We start from the raw sequence: 13,608 nt of genomic DNA on the forward strand, positions 1-13,608 counted from the left end.
CACTGCCCTCTTGGTCACCCCCCCCCGAAATCTCCCTTGCAACTCTAGTTGGGGGGAAAGAACTAATAAGTCCAAATTGAAGGAAGAAACATTTGGGTTAAATAGGAGGGGTGTTTGAAATGAGATGAGACGTGAGCACTGAAAAAGAAATGTTATGAAAGACTTCAGTCTTCTTAGGGAAGGGCCCCTAGCTCAGTGGTAGAGCAGAGGATCTCAGGTTCAATCCTTGCTATTTCCAGTTAAAGGAGGGGAAGGGCTGCAGCTCACTGGCAGAGCATCTGCTTTGTATGCAGAAGGCTCTGGAGGTTTAATTCCTGCTATCTCCAGTTAAATGATCAGGTAGCAGATACTGGGAAAGACCCCCATCTGAGATTCTTGGCAATCCACTGCTCACAAGAGTAGGCAACGCTGGGCTAGCTGTGCCTATGGTCTGACACACTATATGTGGCTCTGGGAACTCTCTTTTGAGTTGAGCAAGACAAAAGTTTCCTTTAAAAAAAAGGGGGGGGAGCTTTGTATGTTCCTCCAAGGTTGGTTAGATTAGGCAGCTAAAGGCAACCTAGTCCAAGACTCAGGTCAAGGTAGGACACAGAGATGTGCTGAAGAAGGGTGCCAAAAGAGCAAATGGCTCCAGATGGCTCAAGCAAATGAGCCACGCTACATTCAGTAACAAATCCGAAAGGAAGCAGGCCAAAATCTTTAGCCCTTGGAGATCGGGGGGCATGGGCGTGGGGGAGATTCCTTCCTGCCCCCATGTCTCCAACAGGGTAATCAATCAGAACCCTGATTATGAGTGGGGGGGACCACCTATCAAAGAAATTACAGTCTATGTAACTGCCACCCACCCTGGGTTAGATCATCGGTCTCCCCTACCACAAGGTCTTCCGTCATCTTTTATTGTTCTTGTAAATGAGACATCCCCTTCTACGTGAGCCGTGTTTACTGTATGTATATCAGTGCACCCTAAGAACAGTCTGAAGGCATTTTGATTTATTATATCCCACTTTCTTTCTTACATGGCACAGGTACAGTTCCTAGGCAATCTTTCATCCCAGACAATGGTGGCTGGTGCCTACCGAGACTGGTAGGGCGGAAGGCAGAGAGAACATCAGTAGGTGGAACCAGACTCAATGACAAGCAGAGCCAACCCATTCTAGCTTTGGCCCCGTCCTCCTCCTTGCTGAGATCTACAGTGACAACACTGAGGCTAAGGAGGAGGAGGCCGACTGCCAGGGCCACCTCCTGGTCAGGATGGAAGGAAGAAGGCAGAATGGTGGAGCTGGCTGACGACAGGCTGAAGTTGGTGGGGCAGTGCCCCATTCACCTTACTGCACTGTTCCTCAGTCTTTGGTTCTCAGATGTTGTTGGACTACAACTCCCATCAACCCCAGCCAGCTTAGCCAATGGCCAAGGATGATGACAGTTGTAGTCCAACAACATCTGGGGACCCAGGGTTGAAGAACAGTGCCTTAATGGTCCAGCCTCCACTGAGCCCTGCTCAGCTTAAACAAGGCTGCAGCACCATGTGCCTTTGGACCATGCCAAGCAACTGCTAAAGCTATGGAGGTCTGGCCTTGAACAGTACTTGGATGATGAAGCACTCAGTGATGGGAGGGTTTACTCTTCCCTCCTCAGCTGCAACTCTCCTTAAAAATGCCCCTCCATTTTGAATTAGGCTTGAAATAAGCTTTCTGTTGGCTCCAATAGACTTCCCCCCCCAAACCTAATTGCTGCAGGGGAGAGGTGAGGTGAGGAAGGGACACCACAGGCTGGATTGGAAGGCCCCTGGGCAGGGGGAGCCAATGTGGGGCCTTCCAGATGTTGCTGGACTACAGCTTCCACGATCCCTGATCATCAGTCTTGCTGGTTGGGGTTAATGGGAGTTGTAGTCCAACCCCATTGGCTACCCCGACCCAGGGGCTGCGTCTGGCCCTCAGACCCACAGTTCCCTACACCTGCATTAGTCAGTGAGATGCTGCTGCCAGGGAGACAGGGGATGTTGACGGACTGAGCTGCATATACCTGTCTTGCTAGCTTGCTGTCCTCCGATGCCAGGAAACACTGTTCTGTCCCCCAGTGTTTGCCTCAGCCAGCAAAAGGTCTTCCGCTGACCCTAGGGTCCCCACCACCTGAAGCAGGGAAACCTGCGGTGCTGACTCGTGTCAGAAGACCAGGCAGATTTATGTGGAATTCATTTTAGGAAGCATACAGCAAATCAGGGGTGGCGAACTTGTGGCTCTTCAGAGGTTGTTCGATGACAGCTCCCACTATCCCTGTCCACTGGCTAGGTTGGCTGGGCCTGAGGGGAGTTGGCGTTAAAAGAGGTCCCTGAGATCTGGTTGAGTGGAGAGGCCGCTTTGTTGGATATCTTGCTCTCCTCTGGGAATAATTAGGACCTCAAAGGAAAGGCCTCCCTAAATGTGTAAATATACTGCCTTCAAGTCGATTCTGACTTATGGCGACCCTGTGAATACGGTTTTCATGAGGCTGAGAGGCAGTGACTGGCCCAAGGTCACCCAGTGAGCTTCATGGCTATGTGGGGATTTGGACCCTGGTCTCCCAGGTCATAGTCCAACACCTTAACCACTACACCACACTGCCTCCCTGTTATTCTTCTAATGTGACAGAGACCCCTTCCACCTAGAGCCCACTCCAAGGCAGGAGAGACGAGATCGTTTTTTGTCTGAGCATTGAATGCTTGGCATAAGAGAGACTGGGATTGGAAGCACGCCACCTTTTGGTTTTCTGCTCCTCCAGACAACCTGTTTATTCAGCATCCATCCTGATTTGCTTGCATAAAGCTTACATGGTGGTGGTTAGACCATGTCCTGTCTTTATTGAGCATTCAGCCTGGTTTGTTTGCATTCAATCAGCTTTCATCCTGATTTTCTTGTGGGGTGTTTTTATATTGTTTCTGCAAAATCCCAGTTCCCCCCAGACTGCTGATACCTTCCTCTTGTGCATGGATTGTGCTGCTTTGACTACAGAAGATTCAGTATCATGGAGGATAAGGCAATCAGTGGCTACTACGAGCCATGGTGGCTATGTTTTACTACCTCCACTGTCAGCTTATTTTACTTATTTATTTATCACATTTATGTCCCACCTTTCCTCCAAGGAGCTCAAGGTGGCATACGCACCTCTCCCCCTTTCCGTTTAACTTCACAACAACCCTGTGAGGTAGGTTAGGCTAAGGGGGAGTGACGGGGCCAAGGTCACCCAGTGGGCTTCAGGGCTGTGTGGGCATTGAACCCTGATCTCCCAGGTCCTAGTCTAACACTCTAACCACTACACCAGACTCTCCCCCCCAGTTGCTTGGAATTGCAAGTGGGGACAGTGCTGTTGCACTCTCGTCTTGCTTGTGGGCTTCCCATAGGCATTTGGTTGGCCACTGTGAGGACAGCATGATGGTCTAGATGGGTCTGATCCAGCAGGGTCTTTCTTATGTTCTAGTACTCAGAGAACTGAGTCTGCTATTAGTATGATTGCTCTGAGTAAGGACTATGGCCTGGTTCTAGGATAAGTTTGATACTAAATTTATTAAAATACCACTGGCATTATTTTGTCCCTGCCTACTACCCCTCTCACTGACTTGGCACAAGAACTCTAAACAGCTGCTAAACCCCTCCTTGCTCAGCTCTCTGGAAGAACCATGGTTTTACATCCAGCGTCAGCTCAGCGGTTGGAGCAAACAGCTCCCATTAACCTGGGTAAATCCTTCCATCAGGCTGAATTATTGATGGGGCCCATTAGACAGGTGCAGTGGAGGGGAAGAAGGCAGCGTGCTTGGGGGAGGATAATGGATGGGCCCCATGGGCACCTTTTCAGGGTGGCGTGGAGTAAGACAGAAGTTGCTCAGGTGGTGCATCAGGCCCGACTCAGTGTGATGATGGATGTCAAGGGGAGAAGGATATATAATAAACCCTCCTGCTGCCCTCGGTAGGGCATTGCCAACCCTCAGGATGGGGCACAAAAAGCTAGCAAACGTCAGCACATAGAGAGTCCAGAATTCCACTTCCCACTCTCCCATTCAATGCAAGGCAGTTGTGGAGCTGAAGAACCCTGCTGGAAAGCAGCACTCTCTTGCCCTAAATCCCTGAGTTGTGTGCCTCTAAATAAAAGTTGCTGGGGATCACAAGTGAGGCATGTGCTGTTGCACTCTGGCCCTGCTTGTGGGCTTCCCAGAGGCATCTGGTTGGCCACTGCAAAGACAGGATGCTGGACTAGATGGGCCTTTGGCCTGACCCAGCAGGGCTTTCCGTATGTTCTTGCGTGTGTGGCTACTTCATGATGAGGGGAATGCAGTCTGCCTATGCTCAGAGACATACTTTCTTCATGAACTTTGAAGGGCCAGGATCTGGCATTCAAAATGGGTTCTGAAGCCAAACCTCAGTTAAATTAAGTCCCCACCTCTTCTAGAAATTCCGTAACTAGGTCTGGCTCCAGATTGGAGAGGGAAGGCATGGGCAAGTTGTCCTTAGTGAGGCCACCATAGTAGCATTGTGGGGGGCCCTGTCAACACCTTCCACTTACTAGCTTACAACCGGTGTGCCATACTAATGATGCCAGCCAATGATAGAAACAGGCTTCTTTGAAATCCATCTAGGCCCTTGTCTTCTACCCTTCAGGAGCCTATTTCTAAACTGTACTCTCTCTCTCTCTCTCAGTCTCTCTCTCTCCCCTGACCCTGCTTTGCTTAATATCCAGCCTAATGAAGAGTTCTGGAGGACTCAAAAGCTAGCTCACTGTTTAGTGATTATTATTTGGAGGCGGGGATTAGTCCCAATAAAGGTTTTGCCTGACCATGGATTTGGGATTTCCTCCCCCTTATGGCCCAACATAGCTTCCTTTGCTTTCTGTGCTCCTTCTAACCCCCTCCCCCCTTATCATTTTGACCTCACACAGGGAAAACCTCAGAATCATTTATTTACCTTTGGCTTTTTCTTTCTTTGGGTTTTCAGCCCTGCGGTGGAAAGAGCTTGGGAGCAGCAGAGATGCACAAGGATGTCACAAGGTCAGATATGTGCACAGTAACAGAAAACAGGAGCACATGTGTTTATGCCCACAACCACCCACATGCAGCTTAGTGGTGTGAGATACACACCCACAGTGCGGTAGTTCCAATGCGGTAGACAAATTGTAAATCTGCTAGTTGCAAGCCTTCTTCCTACCCATCTGCCCAAACAGAGATCCCAGATGAGAGAGGAAATGTTTTCATTCAGTAACATCCTGGAATTTGAGGTTGGGGTAGGGGAGGGAGTGTGTCTCCCCCCAGAACACAAGCCAGGCAGGCCTGGCTATACCTCTGAAGTTAGGCATGTGTGTGACTCCATGACTGGATGCAGTCACTTCACCACCATCATTGCCACCTGTCATTCCCGTGCAAATCCATTCCAGGAGACCCCTCATGTAGAGCCCTGTGTCTCTGTGCACATTTCATCTGCTAGATTTGAGCACAAAGAGGCATCTGTAGTTAGGGATACCAGAGAATTCCATCGAGATGGGAAATGGGATTGGAAATTGTCAGTTCATGTGCCCGTCTGCAAGCAGGAACAGAAATCAGGCAAGGGAATGCAGTTGGCATTGGCTGTCATCCCTTTTTTCAGTCTGCAATTCTCTGCTGTTACTTTTTTTCAGGATCGAAATGATATGTTACTGATCACGCACACACATGGCCCCAATGTAATGAATGAGGTCTAATCAGGTAATGACAAAGTAAGTAATTATGTTGCTACATTTGGCCACATCAAACAGGGAGCCTAATAACACTGTTACTGCAGAACCCAAACTGCAGGAAACTGCGCTGCATATGTTGGACATGAGGCAGAACAGAAAACGATGCCTGTTTTACATCCCTGTTTATACCAAAATACCTTGGTGGCAATTTGTTACTCGTTGGGTTTTCTTGGCACGTGTTCTCTACTGGTGCTGCTGACACTCCACACTGTGATGTATAAAATCACAGAGTGGAAGGGGGCCTAGGCGGCCATCTAGTTCAACTCCCTGCTTGATGCAGGAAATCTAGAGCCAGGGCATATACACAAGAGGTAGCTGTCCAGCCCCTGCTTGAGGGCTCCCAGCAAGGGAGAGCCCAACACACCACCAGATCATGGGTTCTATTTTTGAACTGTTCTTATCATGAAGGCATTTCTCCTAATGTTCATCCAAAATCCGTCCTCCTGTAACTTAAAGCCCATTATATCTAGTCCTTGCCCAGTGAGACAGGAGAGTACAAAGCTTTGCCTCTTCTTCATGAGTGATTAGTAATGAACCAAGGCAGCGGTGGGGAACTTCAGGCCCAGGGGCTAAATGCAGCCCTCCAGGCCTCTCTGTATGGCCCTTGGGACTCTGCCTAGGCCACACACCCTCCCTAGCCATACTTCCTTCCCCCAGGCCACATCTGTCATTGGCCCTGTTTTGCAGAGCAACATAGGCAGCTGTGTTACACTGAGTCAGACTACTGGTCCATCTAGCTCAGTATTGTCTACACTGGCTGGCAGCAACTCTCCAGGGTTTCAGGCTGATAGTCTCTCCAAACTAGTATCTCCCAGGAAATGCTGGGGATTGAACCTGGGACCTTCTGCATGCAAAGCAGATGCTCCGCCACTGAGCTATGGCTCTTCCCCATCCTCCTTGAGTGTTTTTGGCTGGGATGGGCCCTTGAACTCTGATCATGCCTCTTCCTGTGAGAATGTGTACAAACTAGCCTATTGCAGAAAGGTAAAATTTACATTCATTGCTCCTCCCATTTTTGCCTCTGATCCCACCCACCACTGTAATGTGGCCCCCGGAAGGGAAAGTGGCCCTTGGCCTGAAATAACACTGTACTAAGGGCAAGGAGACTGACATTAAATTCCAACTCAGTCTTGAAGCTCACTATAAGTAGTGGCAGCTGTTGGCTCCTATGTTGGTGGGGCAGGTCAATCTGCTCCAGGTTTTAATCTGAACTTTCAAGGAGCTGAGCTCATTTGGATGAAAACCCACAGCGGATTCCACTGGTCCACTGACATGGGAGCCACCAGCTGCCACTGACTATAAAGCCAAGCCAAGACTGTGTCTGCCTGAGACAAAGGACAAAATGGCCCTCTCCCTCACCCCAAATCCCATGTATAGGAGCCAACTGGATTGGTTGGACAGCAGGCTGCAGGTCACAGACAGCTCTCTCCTCCAAGACCTTATCAATGATGTCCACCCACTAATATTCACCATGTGAGGTGACTACCACACTCTGCCAAATGAGAGGGCCAGCCCTGTCGACTTAGCCTCTAGTCACTGTCTCTTAGCCTGGCCTACCTCAGAGAGCTGTTGTGAGGATAAAACAAGGGAGGAAGAAGCTAAAGTACATAATAAAATACTGCTCTTGACACATATAGTTAAGGACAGGGCTTGAAGGGTGCTGCATTGCTATTGTCTAATTGTATTATTTTAAACTGAGTTTGAATTATTTTAACTGTATGTATGAATGGTTTTAATACTGTAAATAGTTTAATTCTGTTTTAATCTAGACTTTTGTATGTTTTTAATTATATGTGTTCTTTTATCTGGAAGCCGCCGTGAGTTCCAGTTTTGGAAAAAGGGCGGGGTAAAAATAATGATAATAATTATATATATATATATATAGTTGTGTTTTCTTCTTTCACCTAAAGATGTGCCTGCATAGTTGTCTCCTCCACCTGCCGGTGGTAATAACGTTCAGAGAAGTAAGAATATAGAAGGATAACTACATTTTGGTTTGTGTATTGTAGGACGTGGAACCTTTTCGGGCCCAAGGGCCGCATTCCCTTCTAGATAACCTTCCAAGGGCCAAGGGCGAGTGGTAGTCAGAGCCAAAGGCAAACTGGGTGGAACAATAAATGTGAGTTTTTACCTTTGTACAGTAGGCTCTACACCACACCACCCTCCCCTCTCTATCCTCCACCCAGACAAGCAAGAAGCATTATCAGACCTCAAGGACGCATTCCAGCCAGGAAAAGCTGGGCTGGTGAGGGGTGTGGCATGGAAGGGTCCCAAGGGCCAGACTGAGAGGTGTACTGAGGCTGCATTTGGCCCCTGGCTGAGGTTGCCCATCCCTGATGGGTCAGGAAGTGCGTATAATAAATTTCTCCCTCGTTTCTATTGGTAGTTGGGATGGGACACAGGATAAGACGCTGGAGGTATATTTAAGCAGTCCTGATGAGATGCAATTGCTGGCCTGGGTGGATGTTTAGAGAACTGACTCATCTGGAAGTTGGTTTCATTTCTCATGGCCGTGTGCTTATTTCTCTTTATTGATTTCCCCTATCCGGAGTCAGCTTTCAGCCGGAATCCCCAGCGGCCCTGCTGCCATCTTGGCTTCGCATGCATTTCTGCCAGCACGCTTATATGCATAAAAGAAACATTAAAACAAATGACTGCAGACAGAGTAGGTTGCATGCAAGATGCAGGTGAATTACTCAGCCCCGAGCAAGACTCCCCAGCAAGCCCAGAGCCTGGATGGCAGCTTGGGCCGCAATGAAAGTTTGTGGACTTTCTTCTTTTAATCATAATTTTAAAAGCACAGTAGCTTCTTCCCTTTTCTTTCCTTCCTTTTTGCCCTGCCAAATGCCAATACAGCAACTCTTCCAAGGTCAGATTATCAGCCTGGTATTCGATACCCAGCATCTCTGCTGCCATTCTCTGCTGAGGTTAAGTAGCAGCCATTGATTTTGCATGGGAAGGTTATTTTTAGTTTATTTTTAACCAGTGCTGTGAGGAGCAGAACAGACTGTAGGCACCTGGTGCTTCTGAGGGCCTGAGAAGTCACTGTCTGCTTGTCCAGACACCCTGGGATTGCAGAAGGAGCTCAGCTGCAGCTTCCTCCCATAGCAGGCTCTGTTCCTATTCAGCCTCGAGAACATTCGGATTGGCCACTCCAAATAAACAAAGCAGCTGTCATTGGCAGAGCATCTACTTTGCATGCACAAGGTCCCAAGTTCAATCCCTGGCAACTCTGCGTAGGAGTGGGAAAGACTCCTGGCCTTAGGGTTACCAACCGTACTCTTTTAAGAGTACATGTACTCTTTTTGAGATGGTGCAACAGCATACTCTTACTTTTCACTTATCAAAGCCAAATGTACTCTTTTTGAAATGACAAAATGATGGTAACCCTACCTGGCCTGAAACCTTGGAGAGCCATTGCCAGTCAGTGTAGCCAGGTAGATCAATGGTCTGGCTCAGTGCAAGGCAGCTCCTATATTCCTAACATGATCAGTTGCTCAGTTTGCACACCTGGCCATGAGCCTCCAAAGATCAGTCAATTTGGGGGTTAGAAATATAATTTTTAGTGCTGCCCCCAAGTGGAGCTGTTGAAGGAAGGGAGCTACTAGCAAGTGAGGAGGGACACATCCGCACTGTAGGGGCCAGTCATGGGCCTGTTCTTTCAGCTGACTATAAACCCCAATTCCATAGGACCCCTCAAAAGGAAGTAAAGGACCAACTCAAAAGGACAGGGACAACTATGGAACTTCCTGATCTTGAAGAGCCTCTGAAGCCTGTCAGTTATTAATTGATTGATCAATTTGTTTATTTATTAGTTTATTTATTTCTAAGTGCTGTACCGAGAAACAGTCCCTATCGGCAGGCTCATAATCTAATAGACACAAAAGGAAAAAAGGAATGAGGAGGGAAGAGGAAAAAAAGCAAATTCAGGAAGTCAGAGCAGATATATCTTCCTCGTAAGGAGTGGGGAAGCAAGCTCCCTGCAGCTGCTCCTTCTCTGGTTGATGGACAAGGTCAGGCCAGTCTTCCTCTTGCCATGATGTTTTGCCCGGGAGACAAGAGATGCAACCTCTCAGTGGTCCTTGGTCCCCTGGTTGATGGCATCTTTTTTGGGTTGTTTTTATAAACCAGATTTAATCTAGAAGAAGAGGCTTTCAATATTTACTTATTCTTATTTATTTGTATCCTACACTCCAGTCTATCCAAGGAGATCACAACCGCATTTTGGGGTCGTTCAAAGGATGATGATGGTGGAAAGTATATGACTTGTCCAAGGCCACCCAATGGGCTTCATAGCTGAGTCGGGATTTGAACTCAAGGCTCTTTGGTCCAAGGCCAGACAGAGTTACATCACATCTCAGATAAGACGAGGGTGAAGCAGCCCATTCACTGAAATAATTCTTAACAGTTACCCAGAAGACATTCTTTGAACATAAACACCACTCAAAAGGATTTTCTCACAAGTGATGGAACATCATCTTCTTGATTAACAAGAAAATCAAAGTAGATAGTCAACTACAGATTTATCCTGTGCTAAGAAAACACCCTCAACTGAACATGCGCTGATTATCCTAAATTTGACAGATGCAGGTTTGGGGGGTCTAGTAAGAACACAACACACATTGGACTATGCTAACATCTCAGGATGGTCTCCCAAATACAGACATAGGAACATTATATGACACATTTACCAGAGGCCAGCACCAATAACCAGGTGACCAAATATCCATCAGAAATTTTGTTTACCAGAACTTATCTACCAGAGAAGCAGACATTTGAAAGCACAAATACAGATGACCAGACCTGAGACTGGTAGGCATATTTTAGCACCTGGCCAACAATCTGAACAATGCTGGATTTATGCACAAACTAAGTAAGCTACGGCTTAAGGCCTCAGATTATGAGGAGCCTCTCATACAAAAACATGATTAAATTTTAAGTTTTACTTTATTGGCTAAAAAACCCAGTCAAACAGACATTATTGTTACGATATGGCAAAAATATACTTAATGGTGACACAATTATTTGTCAAATTGTGTTTAGAAATCTGTGCAGAAATAACTATAGTTTATATCAAAATTTTATTAGGCCAGGTAACTGCTCTTGTGTTGCTGTACATTAAACGTTTTCATATATGCTAAGGAAGAAATCATAAGGTATTTTCATTTGAAGGTATGTCATATGCAAATAGGCTTATTGCAAGATATGTGTTTTAGTTAAATTGTTAGGTTTTTAGTTGCATCCTCGCCTATACTCTCATATATATGCATATATAAAACTTTTATTATTTCTATTTTCATTGTCCCTTCTGTTAAGAGTAATACACATTCTTTTGATAACGCTATAGGGCCCCTCGGCATAGCTTAGGGGCAGGGCCAGCACCAGGGCCAGGCATGTGGCTTCTGCCTGTTCTACCTACCTCTCTCTGGTCACCTATTGCTGTGCGCACTTCTTCCTACCCATCTGCCCAAAGAGAAAGAGGTAGGTGGAGCAAGCAAACAGGCGGGCGGCCTAGAAGCTCCCTCCCTGTGATCTGCGGCAGGGACTCTGCCGTGGATCGCAGGACAGCACTACTCTCCCACCTGTACGAGGGGCCCTTGGCCAGGGCCTGACCTGGCTGTCCTTTGGTGCTGGCCCTGCTTAGGAGCTCAACATGTCATAATCTGGCCCTGGATCTATACCTGGAGTGTAAAACCTTTGGCCCATGGGCCGCCTACAGCCCTCTGCCTAACTTTATGCAGCCTGCAGAGATAGGGCGGCATAGAGAGAGGGGGCGGGGTGGGAAAGGGCTTTATACAATCCTGCTGCAACACTACAAACTTCACCCACTTTTGGCTCTTGCTTTGCCCACCATCAACTGCAGCAGCCTCCAACTGACTTTTCCCAACAGCCCTTCATAGGAAAAAGGATCCCCACCATGCTCTTTGGCCATCTTCTCTTTGGGTGCTTGACCATTAGAAGTGGTCTCCCGAGTCCAGATGTTGTTGTTGGACTGCAACTCCCATCTTCCATGGCCACTGGCCATGCTTGTTAGGGCTGACGGGAGTTGGAGTCCAGCAACATCTGGAGGGTGCCATGTTGGCTACTCCTCGTTTAGAGGAAAGGGTTCATGTCGCTATTGTTAAATCAGTCCAAAACAATGCAGTGTTTAAAGTGAAGCTACTGCAAAGTCTAAAATCTTTAACTCTGTGAATTGCCATGTGAGCTATTAAGGTAAAAGTATTCACATTTTAAGCTGCCTTTTGCTGTCCCTATCCCCTCTCCTTACTCTCTACCTAAAAAAGAAAATCTGAAAAAGTGATGCAGCAGTTCAGGGTTCAAGACAGATAGAGGAGTAGGGAAGAGCTATAGCTCAGTGGTACAGCATCTGCTTTGCATGCAGAGGTTCTCAGGTTCAGTCCCCAGCATCTCCTTCAGGTAGGGCTGGTAAAGCCTCCTGTCTGAAACCCTGGAGAGTCACTGCCAATCAGTGTCAGTCAACAATACTGAGCTGGATAGACCATTGGTCTGACTTGGTAAAATGCACCTTCCTGCTTTCTTCTCAGAACCCTAATCCAGAACCTGCAATGCCTCTTGGTCCACCTTTTGTATTATGATTCTAAAGCATGATGTTCTGCACATTCTCCAGGGATGGGGAATGATGCTCTTGCATTACTTACTGTCCAGGCATGGTTCACAGACAGTTTGGTTTATCCCACAGGGCTGGGCGACCCCTTCTCCAATATTACAGGCTTTGCAGCATTCTCCACTGGCAGTGAACTTCTCGGAGGGGCAAGCTTCCTTGGCCCATGCTGTACCCTGTGGAAAGATGGAAGCAGAATGTAAGGGGGTAGGGGTTACTCACCTCCTGAGATTGGATACATAAACACAAATAGGGCTCATCTACACGATGGTTTACTGTGTGTTTGCTGCTACTCACATCTCCTTTAAATTTGCATGGTTCAAATGACGTTATCGGCAAACAGAAGCTATCACACAATTTCCCTCCTGTAAATCCGTACTAACCCAATCCACTGATAATCCAAAAAGGGAGGAAAAAACATCTTCACCCCCTTTCTCTATTGCTTGCATATGCTTTGCTCTGATGCTTTTAGGTGGGTGTGTCAATCATTCCCCTCTCCACGCCTACTCCCTTCTCCTCCTTTTATTCATTTTATTTCCTGTAGGCTGACAAACAACTTCCGGTTGCTCTCCTCCATTCTCCTGGCCTTTTTTATGTTGCTGCAAATGGTGCCTTTATTTTCTTTCCCCCCTAACCTGTGTACAAAAGCATTTAACTGCTCACACAAAGATTTGTATTTCAGCTGTATCTTAACAGGGAAAGCACAGATATTTGCACTTCTGGGTTTTTTTAAAGGAACATTCTGCAGCTATAGAATAGACTGAGCATACTTGGTCACCTAGCAACTAGAGGGAGTGGAAATGTATAATTAGAGGGTGGGGCTGTGATGTCCTTCCCTGGTTCTCCCTGTCAGGTTCCCACTAGGCACCACCAGGGACACCACCAGTCAGGACCGTCTTTTATATGGTTTCTCACTCCACTCTAGCACAGATCTCACTAGATCCCACTGCTAGGCAGCACCACCAGTCACTTCCTGTAACCAATACTCCCAGAGACTTTGCCTAAGTCTCTCTATAGCTTGTTACTTTGTGACTGTGTGCCTATGCTGTTCCCAACCCCCTTGTATCTTTATATATAAAGCATACAACTCTGGGTTGCTCTGGATACTTGACTTATTACAATATCTCCCTTCACCGCTGCCACCATTAGATACAGTTTCTGTTCAGCCTTGGTAATTACCTTGCCCTCCCTTCTGGTCTGTATATTCCCCCAGCCAAGGATCAGGCCTTTGGTAAACCAAATAAGTATTT

General features: G+C 47.2%; 1 protein-coding gene across 5 annotated transcripts in view; it reads right to left on the reverse strand.

Moving 5' to 3' along the window:
• Positions 1 to 13,608, reverse strand: part of NGFR (nerve growth factor receptor) — a 92,704-nt gene that overhangs the window by 44,861 nt on the left and 34,235 nt on the right. For 4 of the 5 annotated variants that reach the window (XM_061588785.1, XM_061588786.1, XM_061588784.1 and 1 more), the window contains one exon: positions 12,396 to 12,534. In XM_061588785.1, the coding sequence (XP_061444769.1) occupies positions 12,396 to 12,534 (139 nt within the window). Of the gene's footprint in view, positions 1 to 12,395; positions 12,535 to 13,608 lie in introns of those variants that run through there. The other variant, XM_061588788.1, reaches the window with a different exon arrangement.

This window comes from Rhineura floridana, chromosome 11 (assembly GCF_030035675.1).
Source record: "Rhineura floridana isolate rRhiFlo1 chromosome 11, rRhiFlo1.hap2, whole genome shotgun sequence".
In the NCBI taxonomy this organism is placed as follows: Eukaryota; Metazoa; Chordata; class Lepidosauria; order Squamata; family Rhineuridae; genus Rhineura; species Rhineura floridana.